Source organism: Ostrea edulis, chromosome 6 (genome assembly GCF_947568905.1).
Source record: "Ostrea edulis chromosome 6, xbOstEdul1.1, whole genome shotgun sequence".
NCBI classification, from domain to species: Eukaryota; Metazoa; Mollusca; class Bivalvia; order Ostreida; family Ostreidae; genus Ostrea; species Ostrea edulis.
Genome location: NC_079169.1, coordinates 82,883,506 through 82,901,732, shown reverse-complemented (window position 1 = coordinate 82,901,732; position 18,227 = coordinate 82,883,506). Strand labels below are relative to the sequence as shown.

At 36.7% G+C, this 18,227-nt stretch overlaps 1 protein-coding gene and 1 non-coding gene across 3 annotated transcripts in view; one reads left to right on the top strand and one right to left on the bottom strand.

Annotated features, from left to right (window-relative positions):
- The window catches only part of LOC125646144 (trafficking protein particle complex subunit 9-like), a 30,330-nt gene extending 17,113 nt beyond the window's left edge, over positions 1-13,217 (bottom strand). The window contains exons 1-8 of one of the 2 annotated variants that reach the window (XM_048872306.2): positions 13,060-13,217; positions 10,098-10,986; positions 9,791-9,936; positions 8,534-8,793; positions 7,718-7,786; positions 6,216-6,287; positions 3,858-4,059; positions 1,571-1,664 (exon numbers count right to left, since the gene is read on the bottom strand). In XM_048872306.2, coding sequence (XP_048728263.1) covers positions 1,571-1,664; positions 3,858-4,059; positions 6,216-6,287; positions 7,718-7,786; positions 8,534-8,793; positions 9,791-9,936; positions 10,098-10,981 — 1,727 coding nt within the window. In that variant the 5' untranslated portion in view covers positions 10,982-10,986; positions 13,060-13,217. Of the gene's footprint in view, positions 1-1,570; positions 1,665-3,857; positions 4,060-6,215; positions 6,288-7,717; positions 7,787-8,533; positions 8,794-9,790; positions 9,937-10,097; positions 10,987-12,939; positions 13,009-13,059 lie in introns of those variants that run through there. The other variant, XM_048872307.2, reaches the window with a different exon arrangement.
- Positions 13,218-13,252: 35 nt separating this feature from the next.
- On the top strand, positions 13,253-13,324 carry Trnam-cau (transfer RNA methionine (anticodon CAU)). Its single transcript has one exon. It is a non-coding gene; the product is annotated as a tRNA-Met (tRNA).
- The last annotated feature ends 4,903 nt before the right edge of the window (positions 13,325-18,227 follow it).

The window sequence follows — 18,227 nt, the reverse complement described above, 5'->3', positions numbered from 1 at the left end:
CCGTAGTCCCTATTATGGCCCCAAACCTACCCCTGGAGGCCATGGTTTTTGCAAACTTGAATCTACACTATGTCAGAAAGCTTTCATGTAAATGTGAACTTCTTTGGCCCAATGGTTCTTGAGAAGAAAATTTTTAAAGATTTTCCCTATATATTTGTATGTAAAACTTTGATCCCCTATTGTGGCCCCATCCTACCCCAGGGGGGGGGGGGCATGATTTTAACAAACCTGAATCTGCACTATATCAGAAAGCTTTCATATAAATCTCAGCTTTTCTGGCTTAATGGTACTGGGAAGAAGATTTTCAAAGATTTTTCCTATATATTTGTATGTAAAACTTTGACCCCCTATTGTGGCCCCATCCGACCCCCGGGGGCCATGATCTTAACAATTTATAATCTGCACTATATCAGGAAGCTTTCATATAATCCTCAGCTTTTCTGGCTCAGTGGTTCTTGAGAAGAAGATTTTAAAAGATTTTTCCTATAAATTTGTATGTAAAACTTTGATGCCCCCCTTGAGGTCCCATCCAATCCCCGGGGTCCATGATTTTAAATAACTTGAATCTGCACTATATCAAAAAAAAAAAACAACAAAAAAACAAAACAAAAAAAAAACAAAAAAAACCCCCAACTTTGACCCCCTATTGTGGCCCCATCCGATCCCCAGGGGCCATGATTTTAACAATTTAGAATCTGTACTATATCAGGAAGCTTTCATATAAATCTCAGCTTTTCTGGCTCAGTGGTTCTTGGGAAGAAGATTTTTAAAGACTTTTCCTATATATTTGTATGTAAAACTTTGACCCCCTATTGTGGCCCCATCCGACCCCCGGGGGCCATGATTTTAACAATTTAGAATCTGTACTATATCAGAAAGCTTTCATATAAATCTCAGCTTTTCTGGTTTAGTGGTTCTTGGAAAGAAGATTTTTAAAGATTTTTCCTATATATTTGTATGTAAAACTTTGACCCCTATTGTGGCCCCATCCGACCCCCGGGGGCCAGGATTTTAACAATTTAGAATCTGCATTATATAAGGAAGCTTTCATATAAATCTCAGCTTTTCTGGCTCAGTGGTTCTTGAGAAGAAGATTTTTAAAGATTTTCCCTATATATTTGTATGTAAAACTTTGATCCCCTATTGTGGCCCCATCTGACCCCTGGGGGCCATGATTTTAACAATTTAGAATTTGCACTACCTAATAAAGCTTATCTATAAATTTCATCTTTTCTGGCCCAGTGGTTCTTGAGAAGAAGATTTTTTAATGACCCTACCCTATTTTTACCTTTTCTTGATTATCTCCCCTTGGAAGGTGGTCTGGCCCTTTATTTTAACAATTTAGAATTCCCTTTACCTAAGGATGCTTTGTGCCAACTTTGGTTGAAATTGGCCCAGTGGTTGTTGAGAAGAAGTTGAAAATGTGAAAAGTTTACAGACGGACAGACGGACGGACGGACGCCGGATACGGGTGATCAGAAAAGCTCACTTGAGCTTTCAGCTCAGGTGAGCTAAAAAGTGAAACAAAAACTAAAAGAAGGTGGTTTAAGTATTTGATGTAAAGACATACCTGATTGCAAATGGTATTTTACCCATTTTGCGAGCAGAAAAAATGAGTTCATTAAGCACTCTTGATTGCAGTATGGGCCATCCTGAATGAGAACCTGAAATTACAGAAAAAGAAAATGTATGCAAGGAATGCCATAGTACTTATCATTATTACGTGAGTGAACATGTTGTTTAAAATGTGGTGTGTTAGTCATTACATAATGTGGTAATGTCAGTATATGATATAATAAAATAACAATAAAATGATACAGTACGGCCAACGCGGATCCCGTATTAGACCGCGCTCCCCCCGCGGTATGTTAATCCTTCCCGCGCTATCCCCCCCACAGGATTTCATTGCGGGACAGATTTATACCGTCGCGGTGTTAAGTACCGTTATTTACCTGTTAGGACAAACTAACTGTACAATGGATATTTTATTCATCGGCAGAAAATGAGTACGGCTTGCTTATGGACAGCTATCTCATATTACATACCGGTATATTAAATAAATTATTTAAGAAAAAATGAACAAGATGTACTGTGAGCAATGCTCACTAAGAATACCCCCCGCTTACCCCAATCTCCCAAAGGGTGTTGTTAATAGGTATAAATTACCTCTTTCCTGAGTGTAAAAATATGGTATGCATTTGTAGAAGAAAATGGAAGATATAGTCCGAACACAAATCCATGGCATAAACCTATAATTTTGACCTTGAGATCAAAGGTCAAGGTCATAAAGAGGTCATGAATGTACATGACACAGAGTCTCATGGTGATACACCCATGTCTTATGGTATGACTATGTCAAAACCCTATAATCAATTTTGACCTTGAGGTCAAAGTTCAAGGTCATATACAGGTCATGAAGGTACTCGACACATCGTCTCATGGTGATACACTCATGTGTCAAATATGATATACCTATGTCAAAGAACAAAGAAGTCATGGCCCGGACATGAATCCATTGTAAAAACCTTTAATTTTGACCTTGAGTTCAAGGTCATATGGAGGTCATGAAGGTACATGACACATCGTCTCCTGGTGATACACTCATGTGTCAAATATGGTATGCCTATGTCAAAGAACAAAGAAGTTATGACCCGGACACGAATCCATTGTAAAAAAACTTTAATTTTGACCTTGAGGTCAAGGTCATATGGAGGTCATGAAGGTACATGACACATCGTCTCATGGTGATACACTTATGTGTCAAATATGGTATGCCTATGTCAAAGAACAAAGAAGTTATGGCCCGGACACGAATCCATTGTAAAAAAAACCTTTAATTTTGACCTTGAGGTCAAGGGTCAAGGTCATATAGAGGTCATGAAGGTACTTGACACATCGTCTCATGGTGATCTACCTGTGTGCCAAATATGGTATGCCTAAGTCAAAGAACAAAGAAGTTATGGCCCGGACACGAATCTGCACAGACAGACAGACGGACAGACGGACAGACAGACAGAGTGATTCCTATATACCCCCCAGAACTTCGTTCGGGGGGTATAAAAATAAAATCAGGGACCTACTAAAACCAGGTATACTTGGGATTTAGCATATTTAATACACTTCCAATTTTTTTATTCTAAATAAAAACAAACAAAAAATCAGCATTTAATTTTGTTTTTTAATAGTATTTTTATGCTACATATAATGATAATTTATCTTGGATTAGGAGCTTTGTCCTAATAATTTTTACAGTGCAAAAATAATACAAATAGATCTAAAAATGACCGTATATGAGTGCAAAATTAATATATGTACTGTCTGTTTTAATGGCATTTATGTAGACTTCAAGAATTGGTTCAAAAATGTATTAATAAAAAAATATTTTGCATGTTTTAGGAATAAAAAAATGTAAATTTTATATTATGCTAAAAGAAAGGTTTTTGTTTTCCCATTTCAATCAATCATCGTTTATATGTACGCCTGTTGGGTCCCTGCTGCATGTGTTCTTAAAACAACACATGGGGGAGAAGCACCCTGTGTGTATATGTTCAACGTGTCGCATACAGGATGTCAAAATTGTAATGTCTCTACTCCAGAGCATGCAATCTGCTTATCAGCCAACAATTACAGTGTACCTACACCCAACAAATTTTACCAGTAATTAAACTAGGGTGGACAAAAACAATTTCTAATCCAGAGGTTGAGAGAGAAATAAGTAAAAGGACAAAAACAATTTCTAATCCAGAAGTGGGGGGAGAAATAAGTATATGGACAAAAACAATTTCTAATCCAGAGGTGGGGGAAGAAATAAGTACATTACTGCAAATAACATACATGTTCCAACACACTGTATTCACCTTTAAGTTTGTCTTTAGGGCTATGATGTATGTTGTAACCTTCCAGAGCCTGAATCAGAAGGCTGTAGCACTGACCCCAGTTCTGTAGCGTAGCCTGAGAGGACGACACACATTGCATGGCTGCAATTCGTTTAAAGAAGGCAGCTTTTCGATGAAATCCAATATCAGAATACAATTCAGAGAGCGTACAGTATCTGATTATCTGTAAGTTATACAACATACAAGTCATGATGAATTGTCAAGGAATACTTAATCATTGTATATCAGAATACAATTCAGAGAGCGTACAGTGCATGATTATCTGTAAGTTACACAACATACAAGTCATGATGAATTGTCAAGGAATACTTAATCATTGTAATACATTGCCTACAAAGATGCTTTAAATAATGGGGGGAGGGGGGTGTGGGGGTGATTGTCCCAGTACACTGTATTTCCTATTCATATACTTTCTAAAATTGTTAATAAACTTACACTAAAAGTATTTCACTGGATTGCCTTAGCTCTTAAAACATAATGGCCCTGTTTTACAAGTACATTTGACTAAGGCTGAAAACTGTACTTCACAGTTGATTAGTTTATTTTATTATACATGTATTTAACCTGATTTTTAATTCTATAAAAGTTAACTGATATAGTTTGCTGAATCACTGAAAATTATCTTAAAAATGACCGATTTCCCTGCAAAAAGGTACGTCAGTTCCATGAACTGATAATACCTTGTCAATTATTCAGAACATATAGCATCTTCATTTTATCTAATGAAAAAGCTGACACATTCCAAATGGAATCCTGAATATTCAACATCTCGCAGGGATCCCAGTTAGAATAGGTCCTCAGTACCCCTTGCTTGTTGTAGGAGGGGACTAAATGGGGCGATCCTTCCCATGAGACCGCTAAAACTGAGGCCCCAGTATGCACGATAAAGCTCCCTCCCTGCTCAAAGGCCGTAAGCACTGAGCATAAGCCTAAATTTTACAGCCCTTCAATGGCAATGGTGACGTCTCCATACGAGTGAAAAATTCTTGAGTGGGACATTAAACAATATACATCTAATCAATCATCAGCATAAAATGGAATTGCATCATGGGTTAACTGGTCACCGTATACTTGGAACATAAGTCAATGAGAACCAGTTTACAGCAGCAAATCATTGTGATGAAAACAGCACGAAGGGGCCCCACTTTGTGACTTTATCTTAAAGAGACTCAAACTTGATCTGTAAGCCATTGATATCATAAGTTCAGAAAACCAGCTATTGAGATAGCCAAATAATGTTCAGAAAACTGTCAAATCCCTGACATTTTTTGGATTTTTTATTCAAGTAACATGGCTTTCAAACTTGTGTACACAAATACGACCAGGCCTCGACGGGGGAGTTTGTAGCTTCTTGCTCTATCTTGTTAGTAGATAATGTGGTAATTTGGAGTATGCTGTATATTTGATCGTTCATATAGAAAAGTGTTTGAAAAGTTCCCAGATTAACAAATGGTCATTATCAAAGTGAAAATGGAACCGAAAGGACATTTTGATAACAAAAATTTCGTAAAACAACTAGTCCAAATAAAAAAATGGCATCAAGTTTAAAACTAATTCGAAGAATGTCTACTTTCCAGGGAGCAAAAAAAATTTCCAAGTGCGGAAAAAATGATTGGGTCAGGGCAAATTTCACGGGTCGGTCGAAGTACATCAAACAAATTAATTTTTATTTTAAGCCTCATGTATGAATTTTCAATTCAATAACTGCATGGATGGCCCAAAAAGTCTGGAAAACTGTCATTGCAAGGATGGATGCACACCCAAGCTGATCACTATGGAGCCGAAACCCTAACAATCATAGAGCGGGGGTCCCAGGTTTAAACATTAAATTAATTTCATATTTCATTCTGGTTTTAATGTTTGCTTAAATATAATAGAATAGTGAAAGCATATCAATGAGGGAGTCAGCAAAACTACAGTTCCCTTCGTGCAAGTCCTTTCTCTTGGTTTAGCCTTGGGAAATATTGGCTTGCTCTCGGGGAACCGGAATCTTGCCAACTTCCTCAATGATATACTTTAACTGTATATTGTTTTATAAGTGTTATTATATCTTTTTAAGAAGAAACCAATTACAAGTCATACAGTTTTCTTATATGGTTTCTTAGTGGACATGATTTTAAAACTGAGCCAAAATTTCAAAAGTTTCATTGTAAAAAGGTTCATAAAGGCCTACCAGAAGCGCTTTATATATAAAGACCTACCAGAAGCGCTTCATGTAAAAAGACCTACCAGAAAAGCTTTGTGTATAAAGACCTACCAGTAAAGCCTTGTGTATAAAGACCTACCAGAAGAGCTTCATTTATTTGAGTAACTGATTACCTTATCCTCCTCACTGATGTTGTAGTTTGTGTAAATGACATTCTGTAGAAAGGAGGAAGCTTGAAGACATTTCTGGAATATACAAAATCACAATTGCCATTATTTAATTACAGACAAGATCCTGCTGATTTGAAAGAAGTACATTTTGTGTCACAAAGCTCACCTGCTCATAAATAAAAAAGGAGTTTGCAGCACTAAAACTATCAATCCTTACACCCTAGTGTCTAGTAGTGTGGAATGACAAAGACTGAATACGAGGGTATTGTTGTGAAAGAAACTTGAATTCAATCTATAATTTCATTTTAACTTGATTTTACATTTTAATTTTTTTTTTTTTTTTTTTTTTTTTTACATTTTTGGGTTTTTCAGAAGACAGATTTCAAGATTTCATAATTACTCGTTTTGAAGTTTTCAATAAGTTTCTAATTGTTTTAAAATAACAAGTACTTTATTTGCTTAATTATTTTATTGATTTTTTAAACAAACAGTTATTTTATTCTGTAAATGGAAGGAAGAGATAATGATGAATTCTTCTATGTTTCCTCAATTTGCAAGCCTTTAGAAAACAAGTTCAAGATTAGACCACTAGGTAGCATGGCAAAAAACAGCAATGTCTATTGTTTATCAAATCTGCCGTGAATTGTTATCAATCATTAAATTATACTCTGGAAATTACAATAATTGGTTATAATGTCCCTGTATAAGCAAATAACCTGTGAACGACAGACACGTTTATAACTTCTTACTATCTGGTTCAGTTCATCCGAGACGCAGTGGTGAGACGTGATGACTCTACAGACACTCAGTGACAGTAAGTTTTTTAGGTATTTTTTCAAATTTGTGATAATAAGGGGCTTAAAAAGTGTGAATATCACACACAAATGCTCTACACCCCTTTCGTGGTGTGAAGGATAATGAATCTGCATTACATGATACTTACATTTAATTTTGACTAATATCACCCTTGTAGTTTTTCATAACATCTTTTGATCTGCTTAAACATTTGCTACACAAAATTGAGAATGTGTAAGCAGAAGAGCAAATCTAATCTTAATTAGACTGGACAGACAACATACAAACTTCATACAGAAAAACTCAGTTTAATTATCAGTTCAAGTGAACTAAAAAATTCAGCAAAATTCAAGAAGAGTACTAGATTCAATGACATAATAGGTTAATGTGATTAATGATCTAGTGATTTGCAGAATATAGGAATTCTTTCTGCTACAGCATAATATTCTTTCTTTAAATATCATAATGTATCACAATAATTCTTTTTTTTTTTTTTCTTTTTTTTTTTTACATAAACTTGAAAATCATAATTAAGTAAACTATGAAATCCAGAATTCTAGTAAACATATTTCAGCTTTTAATCATAGAAAGGCATTTAAGTAATTACTGAAATCCAGTTCCTTACATATAGAATGTAAAAAGTCCAACTAGAAGAAAGTAAGCAACTTGTTTCAAACAATTTTATTACTCATTGATAAGAATTGTCTTACCCCTTGCATGGTAAGAAATCTACAGGCTTTCAAACAAAGTTCTATCTCAATCATTGCTGCACTTCTGAACTGTACAAAATAAAAACACATAAATTCAATAATTGTTCCAGATTAACTTCTGAACTGTACAAAATAAAAACACATGAATTCAATAACTGGAACTTTCAGATTAATTACTATAAATCACTTTTTATTCGTTTGCAAGAAATTTTCATGGGGTCAGTGAGAACCTCATCATCACTAATATTTCTCGCCACGAAACAGTCCCTTGATATATCTCATATTTGTTTAAGATTACCTCGGTTTTGAATATTAGTCACCATGAACCAGTTTATCACTGGTAAATGGCGAACTAAAGTCATCATGAATAAAAGTTGGTTTAAATCAAACGTCAGGAATACACGATGGTGTGAGCGTACATAAAATGACATAACAAAGGTGTTAAGGTACACTGTAGGATCAGTACTCGTTTCTAACCACTGCGATAAAAGTTTGATCCCCACGATCAGCAGTGGTTGTGTACGAGTACATTTATGATGATGCTTTAGACATACAGGTTTCCTCCAAGTGCACTGGCTTCCTACTACACAAATGATCCCCTCGTACTACCATCTCGGAGGGTCCTCAGCTCTTCAAGGATCAGCTTACATTTTTTGTTGTTATTCTTTATCCATCTTCCCAGGTTTCTGATCCGCTCTGCTCTATATTTGTGTGGAGTCGAGCAGATCAGAAACACTGGACTTGGGAAGATGCTGTTTATCCAACAGAAAATGTGGTTATCACTTTATCAACGACTAGGCTATACTTATAACTTACCTTGGCGTAATTAACCAAAGCTTCCCTGTATTTTTCAATGATGTCAGTGGGATCCGGCACCACCTTAGACAAATGCTCAGGCACACTTTCCATTCCATTGCTTTTGCTGTTTAAACTACCAGCTCTCAATTTGGCTTCAGTCAACATTGAAGAGCCCCGCTTTGCTGAGAGTGAATAAAAGTTTCTGCGTAGCCCAGACAGTGCAGCTGATCTTGGGAAGTTGACAGCGATAGCAGCTGATGAAAGACCTTCATAACAAGCTGAAATATAGAGTTATTTGGAGGGGTATTATGAAAATCCCTAAAGCAATGAAATCTTAGAATATTAGAGGATTTTTACACTAATTACGCATTCATGTAATAAGCACATAAATTTCCCCCTCACATATAACTATACATATTTGAAAATATTTGATATGATACATATTATATTCTATTACTGTGTACACCCCCCCCCCCCCCCCCCCCCCCCCCCCCCCCATAATGTTGGACGTGGAAAAATACATACTTAACCCCCAGCGTAAATAACCACTTTTACAGTAATCCGAATATTAACCTTTGAGTGAGCTTTTCCTAATCTGTAGCTCTCTAGTCCTATTTCTCTGAAAGATCTACAGTTCTGCAACTTAGCTGAGGCAAAGTTCATGTAAAGATTGCACTTTCTCACATATTCACCTGTGTGAGACTGCCATTATCCAAGTGAGAATTTTCTGTCTTACACTGCTATGTGTCATCGATTGTGATGTCATATATTTCTATTGATTTTTCATGTTTTGCATTACATTGTTAAGTAAGATATTTTGTATTGTATTCTTCAAATACTTATGTATTTCTATTTGATGTAGCTTTCCGGGGGGGGGGGGAGGGGGGGGGGGGAGGGGGGGGGCAATTTCGATTCTTTAGTTTACACAAAGTATAAACCATTTTTGGATATATTCTTTCTCATTGTCTAATGTTTTTGTATTAAAGTTCAAATGAGGATTTTGATCATTTTAAATTCTCTCACAGCCTCCTAAATAATGTCCTATACTGTGAGTAAAATGTGAGAAAAATAACCCTTCATCATTTACTTGTGTGAGATTAGGAAATTCCATCTTGGAAACAAGAACAAGAACTCTGCATAGCCTCAACCAAGGCTGTGTATATTGTCCCCTGGGTGGAATGTTCACAATTCATACTAATGAAGAAACACATGTAGAGCTATATGACATGGATATATACAATGCACATGCAGTCCCATAGGAAACTGAAAACAAACCTCCTATCCAAAGGGCATCATTGACTGGACGTAAAATGTCTATTGCAGTTTCATAATGCAAAATAGCCTCCCCTGGAAGCCCTGCTTGTAAACATAAGTCAGCAAGATGCTTCCGTAATCTTCCTTGACACTTTTTTCGGAAAGACCTAATGAATACAAAATAGATATTTCTAAACAGGTTTACACAGCTTTAGAAAACTGAAAAAATTTAAATACATGTACATGTACTAATCATTATATGATTATAACATAAAGATTTTATCACATCTTTAAGTATCAATACATGTATTCTAAAACAGTAGCATACTTGGTGTCTGTGTCTAATCCAACATAGTCCTTTCTTTCAAATGGTGCACACAAAAGCTGAATCCTGTCATGCCGTTCAAAAGAACGATCTAGTCGCTTACCCTCTAAAACAAAAAATAATGAAACAACAAATTCTTTCAATTTCTCCTCTAAATCATGGCAGTCCAAAATACTTGGAAAGAACAGCACTTCAGCACCAGTGCTTTCTTTGGTGAGACTGTTACTGTGAGGTCTTCGGCAGGGAGGAGTCCCAGGGGGAGTGGAGATTGGAGAATTGGAGTACAATGGGCTACTTTCCTGTTTTTTCAGTAAGTTTTTATTAATGAAAGTGATTTCACCATCCCGATCCTTTGTCATTGAACTTGATGGGTCACTTTTTGATTCTTTGAGAAAAGGTTTGCTTGGCTCAACAACACTGTCTGAAGGACTGACATCTGAGGTAACACCGCTGTCTTCACTATCAGCCCTCTCCTGTGATGACTGATCATCAATTTCTTCACTCAAAGGTGTACCATCTCTATTCATTCCCAATACGATGAGACGTGAATTATACAATGTATTTGCATACTCTTCTTTGACACACTTGTAACTGTCAAACAATTCCTCAAACTCCTCTACAGTGCTACACTCTCCAACTGATATCAGGCCTAACACCTTCCTGTGAGCCTGGAAATCTCCCCACTCATTATTCTCCTTCGGATAATCCTGTTTATATCTAACCCAAGCATTTCGTTTTTGCCCTGGAATGCTAACAGTGTTTAACTTTTGAATCCGCTCCCATAGTTTTCTGAACTTCTGCTGAGAGAGTACCAGTCCTGTGTGTTTTACCAGAACCAATAGACTTTGATGGTCTTCGGTTGTCTGTCCATAATCAATAACATTCATAGCTCCTGTAAAGAGAAGGAAAACAAAAGCATGATTAGTCAACAAATGTCTGAAATTTATTCATTATCTGAAACATCAGTACCATGAAGTATGTGTCAAGTCTAATTCAGGAATTGTAACCCAGAGAGTGGTGCACAGTTCATAGGTCTAAAAGGATCGCCCCTTTTTCCAGGTCGAACTTCAGGTCATCGGGCAGTGACCATTTTCATTCAGAGTTTATGACTGAAACTAGAGTGAAAACTCCCTAATCCGACCCCTGTGTAATCCATTCCACCGAGCATTCTGACCCTTATTTTTATTCTCAATTTCATATTTTCATTGTTTTTACACTATTTATTCAAAGACACTGTGTATTCAGACAAAAAATGTTTCCCAGTGCATTTCGGATTAAACAAGTTTCACTGTATCTTTATTGTTTGATAAGTTAATATTACAAAGTTATTAAGGAAAAACCAAAAGAAAAAGATTGAAGCATATAAGAATTGAACAGCACTTTTGAGCTTTTCATGGTCAATATGAACAGATTTGGATTTGAGACAAATTCTTAGTGAATCACTAGCATGATTCACAGTGAATTTGTTTCAAATCCAAATCTGTTCATATTGATCATGAACAGCTCAAAAGTGCTGTTCAAATCTTATATCTATATTCATTTACTAAATCACCGTTTGTTTACATTGCTTCTATAAGTCAGGAAATATTTTGTTGTATAAAACAAACTCCTAAGATCCACCTATGTCACACTTGTATTGTGACGTACGTCAAAACATAGACATGACGTCACACTTTGTCTTACCCTGCCTTTTATCAACATTGCACGGTGCACTGTATTTTGGAGCTAGGAGATCACAAGATTGGGATGATAATCCACAAAAGTTTACAATCTTAACTTGAAGTGTGACTTTGCAAGATCTTTGTATTGTATTTTTTTCCCCAAATCATTACGCTCTCTCTGTCCTGTGCTTTAAACTAGTTCATAGTCAATATGAACGGATTGTGTCCCGTGCTGAAATTGGTTGGTTCATAGAGGAAAATGTGATTTGTAATATAAATATATATATTATATATATGCATGCAATAATTACACAAAACCGTGACGCCCCATCAAGAGTTCACGTCAAATTTACTCTAGCTAGCTAGCTATAGTTTAATAATAGTCTAGTAAATACTATTTTCATCTACTCGTTGTGTCACAGTGAGTAGAAATAATGATAAATAAATGAATGTCATTTCCCATATTTCTTGCAAATTTGTTACCCTGTCCCCTTGTCTAAAGAGAATAGGCTTAGTTATGCATTGATCTACTAACATCACAGGCAATTGCATCGCTTGGGGTCGAATTTACCACTCTTTATAAAGTAAATTCCACCCCAAGCGATGCAATTGCCTGTGACTAATATAAGCATTATAAACTTCAATCTGAATGTAGTTTCATTTTGCAATTTTTGGATATAATCATGATAATACCCACAGTTAATTACACTTTGTTTGGACACACTCTCTCCATAGGCATGATAGGAGCGTATCTGACAATGTCTAAACATAACAATCCCGTGAGAATCCGGCTTAGAATAGGTCCTCAGTACCCCTTGCTTGTCGTAAGAGGCGACTAAATTGGGCGGTTCTTCGGATGAGATCGCAGAAACCTAGGTCCCGTCTCAAAGCAGGTGTGGCACAATAAAGATCCCGACCTGCTCAAGGGCCGTAAGCGCCGAGCATAGGCCTAAATTTTGCAGCCCTTCACTTCAATGGTGACGTCTCCATGTGAGTGAAAAATTCTCAAGCGGGACGTTACAATAGATCAAACATAACAAAATATGGCAAAGCATACTGTATCTGTAACTTTGTAAGTTACAAAGCACCGACTTTCCAGAATAAAGATACCCAAAGACGTAATAGCTACATCCTTATACATCTATATACGTTGGAAGAGTCTTGTGTACATATATTGTACCTACCAATTCTCAAAATATTTATAACAGAAAACTTTCACAATGAACCATTTACGAATGCGAGATAATTCGAAATGATAACAATATGCTAAGCTTCTCACCACGTTAAAATAAATTTGAACTTACCATATAAATCATGTACAATGATAATTTGGATTTTGGGGTTTTACATCAATAAAGCATAATGTATATAGCTATGAACTTAACGAAGAACATAAATAAATCGAAGTTCCTTGCAAATCTCGTGACATCTCGCATGCTGTACGTGGCTTTCCTATTTTTAGAATATGTTGTTCAACTTACGCCATTATCGTCAACAAGCAGAGTGGCGCAGTGGAAGCGTGCTGGGCCCATAACCCAGAGGTCCGTGGATCGAAACCACGCTCTGCTAATAATTTTTTTTCCTTCACCATCTTTTTATTATTACTAATTAGATTTTAAATTACTCACTAGCTTCAAACTCATATTTTTCTTGAATGTAACTTCTTTGTAGAGCAGGCATGATCATTTTCAGCAGAGCAGCCACATCATACACAGGGTCGTTCACATAACCCACTACAAAAAGAAAGAAAAAATAGAAAAAAGATAATAATAATAGATAAAAATAAAAATAAAATAAAATGAATAAAGAAGGAACACGTAAAGATAAAACAAACAAGTATCTTTTTAATGAATATGAAATATATGAAAAAAGAGAGAAAAGAATGTTTAAAAACATGTTCACATTAGGCTAACAATACATTAGGCCCTATAGGCCTATAATCAACCGTTTTCGGCGTAACCTTCAGTTTTCCCCTCAACATCCTTTGAAACTCACCGGTAAATAAAACGAATTATTGAAAGTTGTGTACCATTTTTTATCCAAATTATGCATATGCCCGTCTGTCTGTTAGTATGCCCGCTATTAACTTTTTGCACTATATCTAACCTTGCCACAGAATATCACTGTGGGTGAAGCATCTTCGCCAGCCGAGGGTTTCCGATCCAAACTCTACTCTACATCGGAAACCTTAGACTTGCGAAGATTCAGATTTGTTCAAACCACGACCCATAGCCACGAGGTCGTGCAAATGTTAAACTTTACTTAGAAATGTGTAGGAAAAATCTACAACACTAATTGTACAATTCATCAAATAACTAGTCAAACTTCCTCATGTAGTGTATATTCCAGTTTGTTCTCGCGTACCATGAACCCTGGGGCAAGAGAAGGCGATTTAAATTTCGCATATAGAATGTAGATGTAAAGGACACTTAGTTTTAGATATTATTCTCCAGAACCAGTACCACGTGGCTCTATGTAGGCCTAGTGTGTGAAATCAATATGCTAGCACTTCATGCTTTGTAGATTCAGGTTTGCGCTGTGACCTCAGGGGCCATAAGGGATCTCAGTACTCGATTAGGGTTCCAAGTTTCTCAAGAACCACAAATGCGTCATGAATATCAATGATCAAGTATTGTCGTGTCATATAGAGTAAGATTTTTTTACCGCCTGTGTGTCTGATTTGCTCTGCTTTTGTTTCTGTCTGGCAAAACCTTTTTCAATGACTTTTTAGCTCACCTGAGCTAAAAGCTCAAGTGAGCTTTTCTGATCACCCGTATTCCGGCGTCCGTCCGTCTGTCCGTCTGTAAACTTTTAACATGTTTGACTTCTTCTCAAAAACCACTGGGCCAATTTCAACCAAAGTTGGCTCAAAGCATCCTTAGGTAAAGGGAATTCTAAATTGTTAAAATAAAGGGCCAGGCCACCTTCCAAGGGGAGATAATCAAGAAAAGATCAAAATAGAGTAGGGTCATTAAAAAATCTTCTTCTCAAGAACCACTAGGCCAGAAAAGATGAAATTTATAGATAAGCTTTATTAGGTAGTGCAGATTCTAAATTGTTAAAATACTGGCCCCCGGGGGTCGGATGGGGTCACAATAGGGGATCAAAGTTTTACATACAAATATATAGGAAAAATCTTTAAAAATCTTCTTCTCAAGAACCACTCAGCCAGAAAAGCTGAAATTTATATGAAAGCTTCCTGATATAGTGCAGATTTTAAATTGTTAAAATCCTGGCCCCCGGGGGTCGGATGGAGCCACAATAGGGGATCAAAGTTTTACATACAAATATATAGGAAAAATCTTTAAAAATCTTCTTCTCAAGAACCACTGAGCCAGAAAAGCTGATATTTACATGAAAGCTTCCTGATATAGTGCAGATTCAACTTTGTTAAAACGATGGCCCCCGGGGGTCGGATGGGGCCACAATAGGGGATCAAAGTTTTACATACAAATATATAGAGAAAATCTTTAAAAATCTTCTTCTCAAGAACCACTCAGCCAGAAAAGCTGATATTTACATGAAGGCTTTCTGACAATGCAGATTCAAGTTTGTTAAAATCCTGCCCCCCGGGGGTCGGATGGGGCCACAATAGGGGATCAAAGTTTTACATACAAATATATAGGGAAAATCTTTAAAAATCTTCTTCTCAAGAACCACTCAGCCAGAAAAGCTGATATTTACATGAAAGCTTTCTGACATAGTGCAGATTCAAGTTTGTTCAAATCATGGCCCCTGGGGGTAGGATGGGGCCACAAGGGGGAATCAAAGTTTTACATACAAATATATAGGAAAAAGCTTTAAAAATCTTCTTCTCAAGAACCATTGGGCCAAAGAAGTTCACATTTACATGAAAGCTTTCTGACATAGTGTAGATTCAAGTTTGCAAAAACCATGGCCTCCAGGGGTAGGTTGGGGCCATAATAGGGACTACGGTTTTACATGCAATTATATATGGAAAGTCTTCTGATATGGACCAAGGTGACTCAGGTGAGCGATGTGGCCCATGGGCCTCTTGTTCTAAGTACCGTAAGGCCGCCCAGTTTCAACAAAAGTTGGCATGAAATATTCTTTGGTAAGAGATTCAAGTTTATTTCATTGAAAGGTCATATGCTATTTCAAGAGGAGATAATCGGGAAATAAGGAAGTTAGGGTGTGGTTTTTGAAAGTCGTGGGGAAAACTCTAATTCAGATAAAATTAAACTTACATATGGAAGATTGTCAGATACATGTAATGTACATTCAAATTTTGAACATGTCTATTTAATGTGGTAACAAAGTAATACTAAAGAATCTGCAGATTTGTAGTGACTGACAACCCATGGTTCAGATAGGTCTTACAGTGGAAATCCAAAGATTGCATGTAAGAATCTTTTAAATTTAAATTTTATCCTGCAATTCCTGATGAGCATTGCCTTTCCAATTTTTTGTCATTTAGCCCCCGGCGGAAAAGAGATATTATCAAATGCTTTAAAGAAGAGTAGAAGAGGACCCCTATTGATTTTGAGGTCACGTGCATGGTCAAAGGACAAGGGTCAAACTAGACATAGGAATATACTGTCGCTCATTATCTTGAGAACCCTTTTCTTGACAGACATCAAACTTGGTACAGTGCATGGTTCGATCAAAGTAGTAGATGACCCCTATTGATTTTAAGGTCCAATGGACATGGATCAAGGATCAATCCACTCTGGACATAGAAAGATATTGTCCGCTTAATATCTTGAGAACCCTTTACATGTCAGACATCAAACTTGGTACACTGGTACACCACACCATAAGAAGTAAATGATCTCTGTAAATTTGGGGTTCACTTGGTCAAAGATTAGGGGTCAAACTAGAAAAAACTGTATTGTCGCCTATATTTTAAGAACTATTTCCCTGATTGACACCAAACCAGGTACACTGCATGGTACATTCTAAACTGTAGATGAACCCTATTGATTTTTAGGTCACACGGTGAAAGGTCAAAGGTCAATCTTTTTGAGGTCAATACGATGATTTAGACACCTGAGGAGTACAATATTCAACGAGCCCGAAGGGCTCGGTGAATATTGTACTTCGAAGGTGGCTAAATCATCGTATTGACCTCAAAAACAGCAATAATTATGTTCACCTGGAAGGTCACGTGCAGGTAAACATAACGTAGTAAGATTTCTACATTGTTGGATCTCAGCCAATTAGAGAGCTAGGAATTATTCAATCATATAATAAAGGAAGATACTGTTCGCTCGATATCTCGAACTCTTTGGCACTGCTATCAATCAAGTGATACATGTGTATAACCCTTTTCAATTTTGCACCACGGGGGTGGGGGTTGGTGGGAACATGCATGTTTCTGAAACATTTCTTGTTATATTTTTATTTTGAATTGTGTTCTTATTGAGCTTCCATACTTATGTAGCAGATGGTGGAAATAACGTATATAGCATAGTCGTAAATTTGTTAGATATTTAATACAGACACAGAGCTCCTGAAGGTATTCACGCAAATGTTGAATTTACAGGGTGAGGTAAAAAGGTATAAGTAGTTGATTTTCATAAGCGTGGTATTTGAAAATTACTGGCATATCAAGATACGCAATATCACTCCTCTCATATGCATAGTCGCAAATAAGTCAGATATCTAAAATAAACACGGTGTTCCTGAAAATAAGTCAGATATCTAAAACAAACACGGGGTTCCTGATAGATAATCATTATCAAACCCAGTAACCTTTACCTTGTAGTTAACTACTAGTATACGATAAAAAAATGCACAAGAGTTCTTATAAGTAGATGTTTGTCTCTGCACGGAATAAAAATTCATGTGCATTTATGATTTTAAAACTTCAAATGATGTTCATTCTAAGTACAGTTCCATATACATTTGCAAGTTTGGGGTCATTTCGTGAAGAAAATGCGATTTTGCCTGAATTTTACGTGGAACCATACTTAATATGCATAGAAGCTGTCAGGTAAATTGAAGATGATTTTAAAATGAACTTTGAAGATTCATACTTTATACTAAGGACTTTATTTATAGCACTTGTCAAAATGGTGTTTAATATCACTGTCATGTAATTTCAGACGGTTTATTATAATTTAGGAGCAATTTGATGATTTATTGAGTGAAATTGTTTTGGCTCCACGGGAAATTGATTAATTGATTGTATCTTGTTTAACGTCTTGCTCGAGAATATTTCACTTATGTGGAGACGTCACCAATGCCGGTGAAGGGCTGCAAAATTTAGGCCTACCGTATGCTCTGCGCTTAAATGGCCTTTGAGCTGGGAGGGGTCTTTTATCATGCCACACCTGCTGGACGGCACGGCAGGGGCGGATCCAGGAATTGCTATTATGGGGCCGCCACTTTATGAAGCAGTGGGTCTGGGGGCCGCCAATGAGGCTCCCAGTGGATCCAGGGCAAAGCCCTGGTGGGGGTCCAGAGGTCGAAGCCCCCGAAAGCTCCTGGATTGTACAGATTTTGTAGT